The 19,128-nt window shown below is 38.0% G+C and overlaps 1 protein-coding gene across 1 annotated transcript in view; it reads left to right on the top strand.

Annotated features, from left to right (window-relative positions):
• The window catches only part of NAALADL2 (N-acetylated alpha-linked acidic dipeptidase like 2), a 305,207-nt gene that overhangs the window by 96,284 nt on the left and 189,795 nt on the right, over window positions 1-19,128 (top strand). Inside the window, exon 5 of the mRNA XM_026060735.1 lies at window positions 5,500-5,650. Coding sequence (XP_025916520.1) covers window positions 5,500-5,650 — 151 coding nt within the window. The remainder of the gene's footprint in view (window positions 1-5,499; window positions 5,651-19,128) is intronic.

Genomic DNA, 19,128 nt, shown 5'->3' with positions numbered 1-19,128 from the left:
GAAACACTTATCAATGTATATACAAACTGTAAAGTGAATTTGAAAGTTGTTCTGTTTTCAGTCAGCATTTCCAGGCACACTGTTAGTACCACTTGTTTTGATTAAGTCACAATTAAGGATAGACTCTTCCATGATGCCAGAAATCAGTTATATGGAATTGTAAAACAATATGCTTTGCATTTGACTGAATAGCTTGTATAATGTATCTCTCAGAAAAAGAACARATTTTTCCATGGGTTGATGAAAGGTTTTTCACAGCTTTGTTTCTTGTGGCTGGATTTTGTGATGTCTAATTTGTGGTCCAAGTTTCTGTAAGCTTTTCCATCTCTCTGTCACTCTTTTGTGGTTTCTTATATGGATTCTCCTCCTTCCATTAAGGGTAAGCTCTCTGGTTTTTGTTAACACTGTATGATGCTTTAGCAGGGTCTTCCTCTTCTCTTTTCAATATCCAATTTTCATTAATTTTTTAGGAATATACTGTTTGGGATATTTTCTTCTGTGCCAAGTCTATGTAAAACAATCTAGGGGTTCAGTTGTTACCGTGGAACAAGACACACAAACGGATAAGTATAGACTGAAGTCTATACTGAAGTCTTACAGAGAAAATATTTTATCAGTAATGGGGCTGATAACCTACCTTTTAAAATACAGCCATTACAACTTTCAGGAGGGATAAAGGGGAAAAGATGACCTTCACCAGGAGACAGGGAGGAGGACAAACCAAAGTGCTGACTGTAGCTGTCTGCTCATACAACACCATGACTGATTGCACAAAGATGGAGAACTGTCTACAGACAGTTGCACAGCAAGGTTCTCAGAAAGTTTGGTTGTATTTTGGCATCATTTGCAAGTTAGAATGGGAATAATTGTGAACAATTAGCAGCTCTTTTAATAAATAATTGGTCAGTTGATCCAATCCACAGTTATCTGCATCATCTTTTCTCCRATGTATTCATAATCATGGTTAACCAACACTGTTTAGGAATGTACTGTGTTACATCATCAGTTAATCACATGTTACCACTTTATACATTATTTGTAAACAGAACTATTACTGGGAATCAACTAAAGAGAGAGAAAAGGTGCCATGCTGGTTTAATTCAGGCTATGTCTACCCAGGAGCTTTGGCCTCGACTGGTGTCCTAACTTCTTGGAGTATACACCCTACCTTTAAGCCACTAGGAGCTTGCTGGATGAGAGGAGATAAGGTGTTGGGATGCATTGGGAAAATGGTTTAGGAAGCCCTTTTCTGGCTATTTCTGCASTCTTAGTTGATGTATTGCAGATGAGACCAAAGCCTGATGTGGTGTTCTGTTCTGTGCCCTGGATATGCCAGCTGAAACTCATCCCCAAATATGTGTCTCCCTGAACAGAACAGCAGAACTGTACTGACACAGTCACACTTCAGTTTCAACTGTGAAGTGAGAACATGTGTTTTCAAACAGCTACATAACTCAATAAGTCATGTTTTTAAACTTTCTGCTGCTCACTGGTTAGAGGGCAGCTGGTTTAGTGTACTCTCTGGACAAGAATGAAGTCTGATTATCTGATTGCTCTTGTGCTTTTCGGTTCTTGGCAGGTGCAAGGATAGTCCTAACTGGGAGGAGACTAGAAGAAAAGATCTTTGGGGGGAAGACTGCTCTCAGTTGAAAGATGACAAATACGGCTTCAGGCCAGTATCTGCTGCATTGCTGCCCTGTTCAACCATTTATTTAAAGAGAGCCCTTAAACATTTTGCCAGAGTTTCATATTGAGAGGCTATATTTGCTTCTCCTTGGTAGATTTGTTCCTGTGTTCAGATCACTTAACCCACTGATGAAACATTCATTCAGGTAGACACTGGCTTCAGGTAAGAGAGAACGAACAGGGTGGTGACCCCCTGCTTCTTGCTGCTTCCTATCCAGCTAAGAATCATGCTGAACTTCCTCATTTTTGTCCTAACACCTGTCTGCCAGTAGGTTTTTGACCAAAGCCCAGTAATAAAGCTTGGCTCGAATGTACAGTACAAACCTAGTCTCAGTTATGTACATGCCAAATACGACATATACAAAAATAAAACTGTTTCCTCGGCAGCATTCAGAGATAATGTGATTAAAATTGAAAGTAGTTTTGAGTTTTCCTCCATTATGGCAAAACTAAGTTGTCTATACCATTTCAACCTGTCCATGTACAGAAGTGGTTTTGTTTACTGTTCCGTGCCAGTTCCTCTGTCCTTCCCAGAAACCCGGTTGTGTTGTTAGGGTGCCGCCTTATTTTGCTTTTGATATTCTGAACTGGTGCTGATTTGCCATTGGAAAGGTGAATTGGGAATCATCTAGGGGACAGTTCTAGTTTTGTCTAAGATCTGTAGTCAYGCATAAATTATATCTGTACCTGAGAAAATAAGCTGGAAGTGCTGCCTACAACTTGTTTTGCACTAGTTCCTTTGCAGATACTGTAAGAATACCTTCACTTGGCTTAGTGTGTACTGTTTTGGAAGTGATGAGCCTAAATGAAGAGGTGCTTTCAGTGTTACCTTGTACATGCACCTGAAAACTAGTACAAAATAGTTACATGACGGAGCTTTTGATAAAGCAGCAAGAGTTTTGTATTAGAATAAACTGAGTCCAGAATGTTCATGGTGTGGTTTAAGAAATAGTTGCTCTTTTTTTAAGTGACTATAGAGACTTGTATAAAGATTGAGAATTCTGTAATAGTAAAGGAGTATTAAAGAGCCATCAGCACTGAAAGGGTTAACGGAGGGTACCAGGATCTTGCTTCTTCTCAATGKTTTTGAAGTTTCCATTTTCTTCCCAGACATTGTGGCTTTGGGAGAAGGAGAAGGCATATCCCCAACAACAGAAGGGGCAGATTATGCTGTTGGTTAGATCGTAGAACTGAAGTAAWGCATTGATTTGAATGGATACATATCAATTTTTCTGGAGGAAAAGGATTTTATATTATGTCTTTAGTCAGGTTAAAAAAAAAAACATATTTTGTGCTGGGGCTCTTTGTGGCTATTAAGATATTGACTTTATTTAAGATGAAAATGGAAGCAACAGTAATTGTTTGTTGTGGGCATAGTTGACATAGTTGTGATGTCAAGTGTCCGAAAGCTGAAAAGCAGCAATTACAGCTGAAACTTGAAAGCTSTTTTATAATTTTGCATGTACAACGCAACTTCTCACTAGAGATTGTAGCCATGGCAGCAGTGGCTGCTGCACTTGGTGGATTAGAGCTGTGTAGTTGCTTTTCCTTCTGCGAAACAGAGGAATTTAAGTGATTTTTGTTAAATATAAAGTTTTAAAAACTCTTCTTGAATAAATGACTGCATACRTGTTTCTTACCTTCTATACTATTAAATAAAATCAGAGATGAAGAACAAGATATGGATGCTGGAAAAGAAAAGGTAATTCTTATTGTAAATCCTGGCTGTTACATGACTTAGTTTTGATGTTTCTTCCTCCTCTTACAGTGTTCCCACCCCTTTTATTGTACTATCAAATCCTTGGCTGAATATCTGTATATGAACATAAAAATGGGAGCACTGCATAACCTTCCATTTTGGAAATTTTTATTCCTGCATGACACATAAGGACTCTCATCCATTTTTAACCTTTTAAAAAACATGTGCTACTCAATTATAATCTCGCTGTGTTTGTCTGAACACCTGTACACCTGTGTGCAATACACCTGTATTCGTCTGAATAGAGTTGTCTCAAGGAGACTATCCTTTTTCATTTAGGATTTGCTCATATAATAAGATGTGTAGGATTATACAGGTGATTTTGTGGAAAAAAATGGTTCACTTGCATCTGTTTATCTGAATTCAGACTGTAATGTGAAGATCTTGGCTAACCACAATATTAGATATGCTTACATACAAAAATGGCAAATAACAGGCATAGTTATTTTTATACCTTTTTTTCTGCCATATTAACTTTCAAGAAGAGCAGAGCTAAACATGAAATGCTTTTGAGGCTTAAACTGAATGCTATATATTCATGTAATTTACATAATTGTAAAGCCAAAATAACTGTGCATAAACATTCCTTAAAACCAACAGCTAGCAAATAAATTGAAAAGAAGATACCCAGACAAGGGACTAAAAGAAGGAGGAGAATAATAATTGAACTGAGAAATGGAGGTATAGTACCAACTTCTCAGGTCCCTACAAAATCTGACTTGTGCAGTCCAGAAATATACTATTACATTTAAACATACTTTTAGTTGTTTCTCAGACCTCTTAATAGCCATTTGGAAAGTCATCAGTASAGTGTAGTGAATAGTAACATAATCTTTAAAAGCCGGAATTACTTCTGTCTGAAGAATTAGTGTACTTTAGTGTCACTGCTGTAGTCTTCAGTCAATTCCAAATATGCAGAGCATTAAAGAGAAAGGTCATCTCATTTCATGGGAGCGTTTGCCACATTGCAATGTGATTTCATCTGATACAGAATAAAATCCCCTTATTTTTTTAAATCCTCTATAAAAGGGAAAGTCTGGGATTTCTGTCAAAATGGTACTGTAGGCTGCTCTAAGCTTTGGTGCTTGGATGCTTTTGTCCTTAACTTTGGGGAAGCCWGCCCAATTTGCTGCCCCAGATCTATAGATTTTTAGAAAGGCTAATTGCCAGTACCAACTCAAACGGAGATGTTCTAATAAGACAGAATTAAAAACTGTTTGTCTGACAGGAGGCAGACTCCAAAGATTGGGTAAGCTAGATTGCATGTGTGGGTTTGTTTGTTTGTTTTAAGGTCTAGGAACGCCTGTGTTTTCTCTCAAGTGAAGAGTAACTGCTGTGACCAGAAATCCTTTGCAAGAGTGATGCAGTGTATGCAAACCTTTATTATGTGCTACACATATTTATGCATGTCCTTGAAGAAGTAAACTAACCAGGAATATCATACTGTTAATGACATGGAAAATATGGAAGAGCTGCTTTAAGAAGATTAGTTTCAAAACCARGACATTTACAAGGTGGTATTAATATCATATGAAAAGATGTTTTAAAGAGCAATAAGTCTAGCAAGTGTCTAATGAGTAGAAATAGAGCTCCATTTTGGTATTTCTTTCTGTACGTTGTTGAATCATGACCTGTACCTCRTCTGAATAGAACCTCTGACACAGCAACCTTGTTTGAGGACTGTATCACAATAAAGGAGGTGRAGGTGCAACAGTTACAGATTTCAGTTGCAACTTCAGTGAAGCACTGCATTTCCTCAACATACTGCATATCATTTATTTTTAAATAAGAATTAATTTTGTCATTAGCCTTTGAAAATAGCTTTTAAAATGAATGGGAAACATGAACTTGAATCAACTTTGRTTTTTAATTTTGCCTTTTCAAATGATAGCTGCTGTATTTAGATTACACCTGTCTTTGTTGTGTTTCTACAGTGCATAGTACAGTGAGAACCTGGTATAAGATTAAGCTCCTATCTCAACAGTAATTAAAATAAATAATATGTTTTGTTATGGTTTTCGTTAGTAGTCATCTCTGTCTTTTTGTTCCCTCAGCTTTCTCTGTTAGAAGATGCAGGGTTTGGCGGTGTTCTTCTTTACATTGATCCTTGTGATTTACCGAAGACTGCGGAACTTGCTGATAAAGCCTTTATGGTTTCCTTGAACAGTGGAGGTGATCCATCAACACCCGGCTATCCCAGTAGTGGTAAGTACTGTTCTAGGCGTATTCAGCTAATCAACGTTTTAAATCTGTGTAGATTTTAAGTATGGGAGTTAAAACAGTGAGCCAAATCCCGTCTGAAATAGAAACCCAGAGTAAGGGAACACTGTGTAATGGCAGCATAGTCCACAGGGTGGACCACAGGTGGCCCCACTCTAAGTCGTTTATTTTGTTGCTTTTTTATTAATGCTAATTCACACACTGCACTATTATTCCTGCCTGCTTATTCTTACCCTGTGARAAAAGAAGTAATACAGTGATTTCTGAACAGGTCCTGCTGGATCTGTCCTCACTAAAAAAAAATATTTTTCCCTTCATTCTGTATCTTACACTTTCATGGTAATGGTAGTGGAAATTTCTGGATGTTAGCTGCCAGTGCAGTATAACCAGAAATTTGTATTTCAGATGATGTAAGAACAATTTATTATACCTTTGTGCAATTGCTTGAATAGGATATGTTCTTTTTGCTTTGTTTCAGCTCATAGACTTGGTTRTTTACTTAGAGACACATAACTAATACATTTTGCAAGTATGGGAAATAAAGAATTGAATAAGAAGAATTATGTACTTAAAGAATTTTATTTTTTTGAAAGCAGTGTTAATAAATTGGAACAGCGGCATATTTGACTTGTATGCAATACTTAAATCTCTGTTCTGGCAGTTCAGTGAATGTGTGTTCTGCCTGTCTACTGTCTTTTCAGCTTTACAACCTTTTTTACTATCTAACTATTTGGAAATGTATTGCACAGCACTCTCTGAGTTTGTGACAAGGCTTCATCAAGAATATTTGGTCCAGTTACTAGCTTAGACATCTAAAGCCTGACTTGAATTGGCACTAAATCAACTGAGGCAACGCTGAGATGCTTCATGACTAGAATGGCAGAAAATAGAAATATTTGCCTGGTTGTCAAAGAAGGGTGTTAGCTATTCACAGCATGAAATGCCTTGACAGCTCAGTGGGGAAGAAATTGCACATTTTCTCAGTGTCTCGGTGCACCTGACCTAGTGTTCTTAAAAATGCCCTCGGAGCTGCAGAAGTAAATGTAACACTTTTCAAGCTTTATTCTTGCTCATTTCATGGAGTTRTTTGAAGAATGGTTTGTTGTTCATCAGTCTGGCTGACTCCATAATGTTTTATTTACCCTACATGGGAAGTRAAGTTAATTAAAACAGATACATGAACATGATGACACTTAAGTGCCTAAACCTTATATGTTGGTTTGCTGACAGTAAATGTTCTTGTGGGCTGTGTGCATTCCAATCTCTCGTTTGAGAAAAGCCTTGATACTACCAAAAATGGTGCTATCCTTATAGGTAGGTTGATGGGTTCTGCTGGAACCTTAGTGTACCTTGTCTGTTCTTTCAAATCTCTGAGCACCATTCATGAGCAGGAATAGGCTATCATACTCCTAAAATCACTTATGTTTTGGTCATTGAATGTAGTGATGCTAGAAAGAGCTCAGAGGAGCACATGGAGAAACTTTTTGTTATAATTATGTCACTGAAAGGTAGATGAGATGGAAATAATTTGTGCATTTCCTTTTTTTTTTTTTTTTAATTTTTTTTTTTTTTTAATTCTCTGGAGACTTGTGAATCAGCTTGGTTAGAGGTAACCGATGCCTGCAACCCATACAAATAATTCTGGAGCCCAAACTTTCAACTGAGGGATGTGCTTGCATATAATGTATTTAAACAAACTACATGTAGAATAAAAGTGCTAGATACCCAAGGTTGCCAGTATCACTTTGATTCAGTGTCACATGCACTGCAGGAGATTTGCAGTGGAAATCCCTGATTAAGTTTCTGGTGCAGATTTGATACCATCTGCACTTCATGCGTTGCCAAAAGAAGAACTGTTACTGTTGCCATTTGCTCTATGACCATTATCCTGTTTTACTAGGAAATTCCTAGGAATGTAAGTGATCCGAAGGAAACAAATGGATGAGCTAAGCTTAGCCATCACTTTAGTAAAGAATGAAAGTGAACAAACGGTGTTGTACTATTGAATAAGATGCAGAAGGCGTGTATTTCCGTGCTGCTACCTATTATCTCTCAAATTTTTTTACTCTGAAAACAAATTTGTCTGTGGCTTCAGAGTATTGCATTGCTTCAGTTTTTTTTCCCTACAAGAAAATCTTCAGGAAATGGTTATGTTTATGTATTTCTTCTCAAATTTGACAACATTTTTTTTAAATGGGAATTTATGTAATAATTCAGAGAGAACTTTGAAGCTCTCTTGAGGTTTTAGCTCAAATCATCTTCTGTCTCATGAAGATGGAAATGCAATACTTCTGCATATGAATTATTTTAGAATAGGCAGTAACAGCTGGAGGATGGTTTTGAGATGCCTAATACTTGTGAGTGGAAATTTTTTTTTTGGTCTCTATTTAAAAGGAAAACAGGAAAACTGTTTAAAAACGGATAGGAAAAGAGAAGTCAACAGCTTTAGGTAAAAGTTTCTGCTGCCTTGTTTGATAATGTGTGTTTCTTCTCTTCTTAAGACTCTCCCAATCGTGTGTCTCTTCACCACCATGTCAGTCCTGGAATAATTGTTTGAGCCTTTTTTAGTGTCAGTTATCTGCCTGATTCTGGTTTCCAAGCACTATCCTCCTCCATTTCTATAAAACTTTGTTTTATTTTGCTGCTTTGGAAATCAAACAGATCCAGTGGTTGGGACTCAAGCATATGTAATTAAGTCTCTTATTCCCCTCTGAACCTTCTTATGTGGCAAAAAGTATCTTGAAAACAGAGTTTAGAAGAATAGCATAAGAATTGGAGCGACTTCCCACATCTACTTTTTTTCCATTTTCTGAATGCTTTTTTCCACCTTCTGAATGCTGCACTTTCTTTCCCCTACCTTTGTATCACAGAGATACATTAGGTTTCTCTATTGCAGTACTTCAGAGCCATTTTAAATCAAATCCATTTCCACGCAGAAAAATGGCTCAATAAACAAAAATATGGACAGAACCTATTTGTCAATCTTAGTATGTAAATAGAAAAGTGTCATTGCGATAAGCATGAAGAACCCTGTCCCTGAGATAAGGTACCTCGTAATAGGATTCCTGTCTGTGCAGTGGGGGACTAGAAAGTATTTCATGAAGAATTCTTCAGACAGTATCGTAGAAAATATTTGTGAGTTTAAAAACGCTGAAATATAATGGCTCTGAAATAGTCTTACTCAATCAGCCAGAGTTTCTAGTGTAATATTTTTTTAAAGAATTTTTACATAGAGGTTATAGCATTCAGGCAAAGTAGTATATATAAATATTATTATTCAGAAATAGCCTATGCTTCAGGTTGCTCTGAACAGCTAGTTGTGTGAGCTAAAATACAGGGATTTGGGTGAAAAATCAGTGATAATACAGAGGGGAAATGCACAGAGTCCTAATATTGTAATTAGTGAACATTGCATTTGTGTAGGGGCGATTGACACCAGCGTTCCTCAAACATTGCTGTTGGGATTTGGCTACACAAGAAAGACCAGAATCGGTGAAATCTTGATCACATATTTCTGAACACTGGTCACAGTGGCTGTGTTGGTCCTTGATTGAGCTCACACCCAAAGAGAGTCCAAGTACTTATTGCACTAACCTTTTGTTTTTAGCTCTACCTCTGTAATGGTCTTTAGTTCTATCAGAGCTTTTCCAAATCTAAATAATAACTTCTACATCTTTTTGTTTTTTTTCAAAATCAGAACCTTCTGACTAATGCTACTTTCTAGTGAGGTAGGTTACRTTTTCTTGTTCACAGCCATTTAAATGCTTTGTACCATATAATTCCACATAGGATTGGAATTCTGAGGTTGARTTAAGGAGTTTAGGCTTTCACTGAACATTTACAATATAAATGAGCCATTGGAATTAAGGTGAGGCTAAATATACCTTTCTTTGAACACACTAGGATCATTCACATTCATTTTACTGTTTAACGGATAAGGGCTGTGGTAGGAATACAGTTCTTCATTATTTGAGGGCTAGAAATTAGATTTATATATATATTTTTTAAGTTTTTAACATTCCTAGGCTAATGAGATTGGGAATAATAAATGCTCAATAATTCTGAGCATTAGGGCAATTAATTCTCTCTAAATAAATAAATAAAATGTGTGTGTATATAAATGTATATATTTGTATATATTTTAACAGAAAATGACATGGAATAACAAGTCATTTTGGAGATGATTGGCAAGTTTCATGAGGCAGTATGTGGTTACTTTCCTCTTCCTTTCTCTCTGAAGCCATGTAACGTGACCTCTTGAATATCTGAGGAAGATTGCAAAAGCAGTAGTCTAAGTGTCCTAGTAAGTAGGCAGTTTTTCTGCCTTGTTTCTCATTGAATTTTTCCTCACAGCAGATGAAAACCTTTTGGTTTATATTTATTCATGAATTTCTCAGTATGTACATTTATTTTTTATTTTCTTTATGTTTTTCTTGGAAAACATAAATGGAAGCTATGTAATATTCTGCCCACAATATTTCAGTGGCTGACTGAAGGCTAATTATTGACAGGTATTCATTTTGGGCGCTCCTAATCCTCAGTAACAGGCAGAATGTTTTATTTGCAGTGTGATTGTCTCTCTAGTGTTGTAAGGATTCAAAGATTTTTTTGTTATTGTGGTGTACACTTAAATAACAGTTACAGATTTCAGGCTGTGATGAAGGATCAGGAGCAAACCCTAGGTTTGAGGCTGCAGGATGAAAGCTTAACAGATCAGTCAGGAGAACAGTTCCACACATATTTGATTGAATTTTTAGAAGAAAAATACTGCTTGAAGGGGAAAAATATGGCGTAGTTTAAAAGCCTTAATATGCGGGCTGAGGAAAGCACTGACTACGATCAGTAGCTATAGTAATTGTTTCTGGTAACTTTTTTAAAGGTAACGTACAGCAGAAAATGAGCAACATAAATGGTACTCATTGTGGCAGAATAGCCGGTTGGAATACTCAGAGGTGTTGGATTTTGCATCCTTGAAGACTATTTTAACGGTGTTCCCCATGTTTTGATAGATTACAGCAGAAGTTAAAGAACACCATCTATGCATCATAAAAAGCCCTGGACATTTACCTCTTTAGTCATGTGTCATTCTTTAATTCAGTTTAGCCAGTTCTTCTGTGGTGGATACAAGGAATTACTTGGAGTAGATGTAAGTATTTACATACTGTGATGGAAGTACTTGCCTACTTTAGTTTTAGTCAGCCCTATGATTCTGTATGTTTACAGGCTTTCTGCCTGTCATCTAGGTTTGTCCTTACAGGCCTCTACTTTCTGATATTTTACTCCTTTGAAGCAGACAGTTGAGCAGAAGTCAGAGGCAACAGAACATTGTCTAACAGTTCTGACCATGTGCATGCAGCATATGCTCTGAAATGTTCTGTTGTAAAACGTCATGATGATTTATAAGCTGTGTTCAGCCCTTGTTTGTGTGCTCTTTCAAAGAATTGTACCATACAAAAGTCAGATAGTTTTTCTACATTTGTCTTTGCAGCTGTGGAAATGATCTTTTAGAATCATTTTATTCAATATTTAAATTTATGTTCTGCTAATGACATCAGATAAATTAAAAGTGAGGATAGACTCAGACTTATCATAACTAACCATACTGTACAAGCTGGTACACTGTTTTATCTTCCACATGGAAGAGTCTGTAGTACTGCAGTAGAGAGGTAAATCTTCAGAAAATACTGTCTTTTGAATAGTCAGCATAGTAAGTAATAATTTCAGCAGATTTTCAATAATACCTTGACCACTAAGAGTTCAAAAGGTATTTAAATTCATGAGCTACCTCTTCAGATCTGGCAGCATACAATAAAACATCTAAATTTGTATGTAAGTGCCAAATTGTATGGTCTGTGGTGGTGTTTATTTTTTCCTTCCTTAGCTTTCAGTCAGGGTCATATGTACTAAAAAGTGAGAAAATCAGTTGGCCAGCTTAGATACCAAGTTATTTTAGGCTCACAGGTTTGAGATGTAGACTAATGTATTATATAGCAGACAACAGATACCTATAAATTTAGCTTAGTGGGGAGGGGACCCTAAAAACAAATTTGAATTTAAAATGAAGTGATCTTACACTGGAGTATTGGGGGATAGAAAAAAGAATACTGCTGGTGGTACTGCAACAGCTTCCTTGCAAAATTTGTATCTTCTGAGTCTTGCAAAGGACATACTGAGCCATATGGTCACAACTTCCTCAATTTCAAACATAAAATCATAAAAAATGTGAATTTAAAAGGGTAGAGGAATGCGCAATTGGCAAACACCAAATCGAACACCAGTTGAACAAAGTTGAACACAAAATAACACTTTCTAGGCTGTGGAATTAGCTTAAAGGAAAACATATACTGCCTAGAGACTCTCTGAAACCTCTTCGTCAGTACCTACACATCTAGTTTCTCATCCAGATTATAATCAGGATTGATTTGCTTATGAAGCTTAAGTTGGAGAGGACTCCGCAGTATTTTTGAAATTTTGGATAGCTACAAACTGCTAAACAGACTTGACACCCTACAGACCAATTTCTAGTAAAGCCACTCTGAGTTTCTGTTACAGCAAAAATATTATTTTGAATGGTGTTCAAATTAGATTTTTTGAAGCTCCACAACTCAAAAAGGAGTTCAGCATATTTAAATCTTTTTTTTGCAATCATACTTAAAAATAATCCCTTCACTTCTTGGCTGACAGCTAGTGCATCGTATTTCAGCTCAGTGTAATTTTTTGTGTGAGCTATTGCGTATCACTACTTTTCTTCAAAAAGGGTGTTTGCATTGAAAATTTCACTTATTAACTTTAGAAGCACTTTTATTATGTGCTCATGAAACAGCAACCATCACTGCATAGCAGTAGCTCTAGCTGCTGTGTTGGGATCTGCTACTACAAACCTCTGCACACTTGCAGCGTCCAGTTGACATTAATTGTCTTTGCGTGGGCTGAGAATCTGGGATGAGGGATTTGCTTTATAGCATCAGGGAGTTCTGTGAGGAGTGTCAGTATATATAGTCTGGTTGTATATGGGAGTCATGTTAAGAAGGGAGATGAGACCCAAGTCAGGTTTTTGAGGAAATATTTTATTAGATTGCTGTGTATGGATAAGGAAAGAAATTACTTTTGTTTGAAAAGGCAGAGGGATGAATAGTTGTGCATCTCCCTAGGTGGCAATGCATATTAATACATTTCAAGAACCAGCTAAACTCTGACTGTCAGCCAGAGGCCAATTTTAGGGACCACTTGCTCTGTTGCCAGTTATCTGCTAGTTAACTCCCCTCTCTACACACCTGCTTTGGTTTCTTCTAATCCTCTCTCTTGTGTAGCCTTTTCCAGTGTTTCACTGTGTTTCAGAAAGGGGGGTGGTTTTTTTCCGAACCCAGTTGAGCTAATGATACTTGAGTTTATTTCATCCAGCAGTGTCTAGCAGATAGGCAGGAAATTTTAGCAGCAAATGAAATCTGAGATTATAGCAAAAGCATGGATAGAAATAGCAAAACAAATACAGTCCCTTTTGGTTTTTTGCTACTTCAGCCTGTAAACGCATTTCTTTGTTCACTTCGGCTGAAGTACTTCCTTATACTGATCTTGGGCTATTCAAAGTTGACTCCTCTCTGCTGCAGTGAGGTGACACTGGTGTTGCTGATGTTTTGGGATCCAGAAAGGACTTAGAGCAGTAAGTGATTACCTTTTGAGTGGAATTCTTTTTGAAGACACCCAAACTTTGTTTATGCAGTGCGGGATCTGGAGAGAGGAGTGATACAGAAAACTAACATGAGGTTCAAGTCATTCTTCCTTTCTCTAGTGTGTATCTATGTATGCAACTTAAACCTTGCAAGATCACAGTATTAATTACAGTAAAGCAGCCTCAGTGTCCTAGGCCCCTTTTCCCTTTTCTTCTGAATAGCTGAGTCTCGTTATTACTGTCTTCCATTTCGGATGACTGAGAGATTAAATCAGGACATACTGTGCATACTGAACAATGATACTTGTCCAGATTTAAAAACTTGTACCTTAATATGGCAACCTGCCATACTGGGCAAGGCAACCTGCTGTAGCTGAGCCTGCTTTGAGCAGAGGAATTGAACTAGATGATCTCCAGAGGTCCTTTCCAACCTCAACTGTTCTGTGATTCTGAATATGGCTGTTCAGGCAAGCTGGATTTAAAACTGGCTGGTATTTTTTCAATGAAGGGCAAATTCATTCAAGAAAAAATTGGGCAGAATGTATTTGTCAATTTAGGCCAAATTTATTTTTAGTTTTGTTTGTAAAAGGGGATTTTAAAAAGCCTTTTTTTTCCCTTTTTACATTAAAAAAAAAATTGTTTACTTTCTGTTTAAAAGTTGACCTAATATAGGGAAGAGAGAAAAGTGTTAAGTGACTGCATTTTCATTTTGTATAAAATGCAAGTGTTGTGGAATAAACCAAACTATGTGTATTTATTTTCTATGCTAAAAACAGTAATGCTTCTGTTTTGGTTGAACCTGAATCAGTTTTTTTGTTTTGTTTTTTCTTTTTCTAGCTTTTCATTTAATTCACTAACCTGAAAAATCATTTCTGGACTTTGTTCTATTATGTGCAATTAAAAGAAGGTTTGAAGTTACCCAAAACTGTTTGCTTTTGTGTTTAAAGGTGTACATTTTTGAGCTTAGTTGATCCAATTCACTATTGCCTTGTGTCTTTTTCCTATTTTTTTTCTATGTCTACAAAGCTCATAAAAATATCTGTGTTTTGGAGATGACTCTGTTTTACTCAGGAGTTTGTACTGCAGAGATGAGAACTCAAAAGGCAGGCATTTGTGGTAGGTGATACTTGTTATTAATGATGCCGTAACTGTCTCAAAAAAAGAAAAACCAAAAAAATAAACTCTGGTCAGATGCTACAAATAATTCTGGCCAAATAGGAACTAAAGGGAAAAATATCAGAACCAAAATGACTGATTGCAAGGTATTTCCCCTCACAAGAAGGAATATATTAAGGAACTGAATGCAATAGACATGTTTACAAATAAAGGCATATATTTGCTAACAAGGGTTAGTTAACTTTGCCTTGTAGTTGTAATACTACAAAGTAACTCCTCTATATTGCAAAGTTAACACCTGCAAGCACACCTGCAAAGTTAACACCTGCAAGTGCACCTGCATAGTATCAAGAGCACTGTAAAGCCAGCTGGCTGATTGTTTGAGCAGTTGAAGGTGTAATTAGTTTTATAGTTGAAATTTTGTTATTGCAGTTTGAATAGTGCAAGCCAGTATAAACCAACCCAACTTTAATTCAGCTTGATCTTTGTTCCAGCCCACTGCTAACCATATTCAGCAGCTGCATAAAAAAGATAATAGTACCTCTTCCTGCTTTCAGACAGGTAGAAACTCCTCCAGAAGTTAAACTAATCATCTTAAAGTGGAGATATGAAAACTATTCTTTTATTACATAAATATGTAGTATTATATTATACAGTACTGTTCCACAAAGTAGTAGAAGATAACTCATCACGATGTGGTTTTGGCCAGTTTTCAGAAGCATTTTGTTCTTTCTCATAGCTTTTTCAGATTTGCATTGTTTTCTTCTCCTCAGAGATAGTAGAATCTTCTACCCAGTGGGAACTGAGAAGGGACCAAAAAAGAGAGAGAAGCTGTTGTTTTGGTTGTTTAGCTGGTTGGCTAAGAACAACATTTGAGTGGTGGTGAAGGAAGCTGATGTTCCAAGAACAGGATAAACAGTATGTGCTGGTCGTCTGCGCTGAGAACCATGAGAACATGGGTGATGTGATCTCAGTGACAGCAGGTTTCAGGAGCATGGTGTTCCAAGGTGTGGCTGAGATTCATCTTGAATGCCATTAATGAGATCGCAGCCCTTGTCACAGGAGAATGAGCTGATCCTGCAGAATGATAGAACCATAGAATGAAGTTGGAAGGGACCTCTGGAAATAATCTAGTCCAAGCCCCCTGCTCAGAGCAGGTTCAACCAGAGAGATTGCTCAGGACTGTGTCTAGGCAAGCTTTGAGTATCTCCGAAGATGAAGACTCCACAACCTACCTGGGCAACCTGTCCAGTGCTTGACCGTTCTCACTGTAAAGAAAAAAAGAAAAAAAAGAATCCTTACATTTAAATGGAATTTCCTGTATTTCAGTTTGTGCCTGTTGCCTCTGGCCCTTTCAGTTGAGAAGAGTCTGGCTCTATCTTCTTCACACTCCCCTCAGGTATTTTTACACTTTAAGATCTCCCCCAAGCCCCCCCTTCTCCAGACTAAACACTCCCAGCTGTCTCCACCTCTCCTAATCGGAGAGATCCTCCAATCCTGTAATCACCTTTGTGGCCCTTTGCTGCATTTGCTCCACCCTGCCCATGTCTCTCCTGTAGCGGGGAGCCCAGAACTGCACCCAGCACTCCAGATGTGGTCACCCCCGTGCTGGGTCGAGGGGAATACTACCTCCCTTGACCTGCTGGTGGTGGCCCTTCTCATGCAGCCCAGCATGCTGTTGGCTGCCTTTGCTGTGAGGGTGCATTGCTGGCTCATGGCCAACTTGGGGTCCACTAGGACCCTGCCCCGGGTCCTTCTCTGCCAAAGTGCTTTCCAGCCAGTCGGCCCCCAGTCTGTACTGGTGCGTGGGGTTATTCATCCCCAGGTGTGGGACTTTGCATCTCCCTTTGCTGAGCTTCAYGAGGTTCCTGTCGGCCCATTTCTCCAGTCTGTCAAGGTCCTTCTGAATGGTAGCACATCTATCTGATCTATCAACCATTCCTCCCAGTTTTGCATCATCTGCATACTTGCTGAGTATGCAGTCTGTCCCTTTGTCAAGGTTATTAATGAAGACAAGCAGTACTGGGCCCTGTGTTGACCCCTGGGGTACACTGCTGGTGACTGGCTTCCAGCTGGACATTGTGCTGCTGATCACAACCCCATTTATCTAGTCTCTACTTACCAGTTTATCGATGAGGATGTTATGGGAGACAGTGTCAAAAGCCTTACTTGCATCAAGATAAACATCCACTGCTCTCCGCTTATCCACCCAGCCAGTCATCTCATCACAGAAGGCTGTCAGGTTGGTCAGACATGATTTTCCCTTTCATAAATCAATGCTGACTACTCCCAGACGCCTTGTTGTCCTTCATACATTTGGAAATGGTTTCCGGGATTATTGGCTCCATCATCTTCATGGGGATTGAGGTGAGGCTGACGAGCCTATAGTTACCCCGATCCTCCTTGTTGCTCTTGGAGATAGTGACATTTGCTTTCTTGGCCTCACAGTGACATCGGCTAACTCCGTCAGCAACTTGTGGGTGCATCCCATCAGGACTTACCCTGATGGGTGAGCTTACCTCTTCCTCTGTAGCTAGTGCTCTCTGAAGCTGTTTGTTCCCTTAGTCATCCTTCCCAGTGTCATCCTCCGAATAGTGGTAGATGAGGTTTCTTAGTTATGGCAGGATGCAGGGTTACAAAATGCATTTTGAGCAGGTAAGTGGAGTATCATGTCCAATGAGGTCTCGTGCATGAGGGGAGCTTCCTCTGTCTGGTTGCCCTCCACTAGATGGCCTTTAGGAGTGATGTAATGGAGCACTGTAGGCGTATGTGCTCCCTAAGTGCTCTCAGTATGAGTGCAGACATGTTGACTCCTTCCTATTTAGGGACAGTAGGAGAAGACTTCTTTATGTATGAATGTGCATCAGTTCTGATGCAAAACTGTCCTTTCTTTCCCCTAGTCCAGCAATTTAAAATGCTGTGGTGATTATTTTGTGGAAGCCTAGAGCTTTGGGAAAAGGGGAATATTGGAAGAAATACTTGGGAATAGAGATGGCCAGCTGTCAGTGGTGCACTACAAGAAAGTTTCAGGAGTGTGTGGAAAGTCTGTAACAATATGTTGTGCCGCACAAGAAGCTCATCAGGGAAGTACCAGCAAAGTAGGCAGTCCCGGCTTACAGTGCTGCTTTCTTCAGTGCTTTTGGAGTAGTTCTGTATGCAGTGGTGCTAGTCGGTATTTGCTGTGGAATGCGTGCAAAGCTAGATCAGGAAATAATCAGTTTGTTGCCAGATGCTTTTGTTTTCTGACRTGTTTTTCATATGCAAAAACTAGGCTATGAGAATGATATGAATAAACCTTTGAAACTTTGGTAACTGTTTCAATTTCAATTAGGACAAGTATGTGTAGCTTCAAATACCTCTTATGTGCTAATTTCAGATGGCTGACAGGTGGGTCTATTGAATCAGGAAAAAAATGAAGCCTCTTGGGTTATTTAAAACCTCAGTGAAGTTATAGATGTTTTAGAATAGTAATATAATGATTTGCATATTTATTTAAAACTGTGCTATGGGGACATCCCTTTACAAAATAGGTAATGAACAACTGCTTGTGCTGTCTACTTGGGAGGTAGATTTTTTTTTTCTTACAGCAGATGTCAGCTAAAGCTGACACTTTGTGACAGCCTATTCCTTTTTGATACAATGCCCAAAACGGGGAGACTGATTTTTAGAACAGCTGGCCTACTCATGTTTTAAAATGCCTAATTTTTCTTCATTTCCAAACATCAGCAATATTTCAAGTTGTCCACTGTGCAGTTTTTTCCAGCGCTAGTTTAATCCAGGACAGCAAGGGATTTTCAGCAYTACTTTGCCCACTTTGATAGAACTGAATGAAGCATTGCCAAGCCATTAGCAGTTAAAACTCAGGCAGTAGTGATTTCTGCATTGTATGGAATCTGTTTTGCTTTTTGTAATAGTAAATACAGCATATGGACAAGGTAAAGCAAAGAACTCATTCCCTAGGCAGCTACCTCTGCTCCCTCCGCAAAATCACTATATTAAATGTGACTTTGAGTTTTAATGGTGAGCAGCCAAATAGTCCTCTGTGCAGTAATAGTATGTGCTGCTAATCCATTGAAAAAACAGATGCATCATCTAGCATGCACTATCTTGTAGAATCTTTTTAAAACTGCTCAGAATGAGCAAATACAGGCTTTGAGAAGATAGTATTGGTAGTATTTTCTCAAGAGTTAGAAGTAGGTGGTTAAGGTGTAAGAAGAGTTATATAAAGGTTATGTAGGTAATGCCATAAAGTATTTCTAGTTTAAAAAAAAAGGGGGGGGGGAGAAATTCAGTAGTACCAAAAATGTAGGTATCAAATGACTACTACTGTGGTTAGTTTTATTTCATACTTGTGTTAGGTTTGTAAGCCTGAGCTCTTTCAATCCTCTTACCACTTTATTAGTATTAGCTTTCTTTTTTTTAAGGGAAAGTGATAGCTTGCAAGCCTCATGATAGTGGAGGAAACAGAAATGTAGCTTGACTGCTGTCTATTTAGAAAAAGGAAAGTGAAATCCAACAACAGAATTTAAATGAGGAAAGATTCTCTGAATTTTAAGTAAGTTTCATAATTGTTAGACATTCCTCATGTTTTTTAAATAACTTTTGTTTGGAAGTAAAACATRTCAACTTAGGAAGTGTTCTTAAAACACTTAGTAAAGACAGGAGCAGCATTCTAAAC

This window comes from Apteryx rowi, unplaced genomic scaffold, assembly GCF_003343035.1.
Source record: "Apteryx rowi isolate R43461 unplaced genomic scaffold, aptRow1 scaffold_10, whole genome shotgun sequence".
In the NCBI taxonomy this organism is placed as follows: domain Eukaryota; kingdom Metazoa; phylum Chordata; class Aves; order Apterygiformes; family Apterygidae; genus Apteryx; species Apteryx rowi.
The sequence above is the reverse complement of the archived record's forward strand: the minus strand, read 5'-3'. Positions and strand labels throughout refer to the sequence as shown.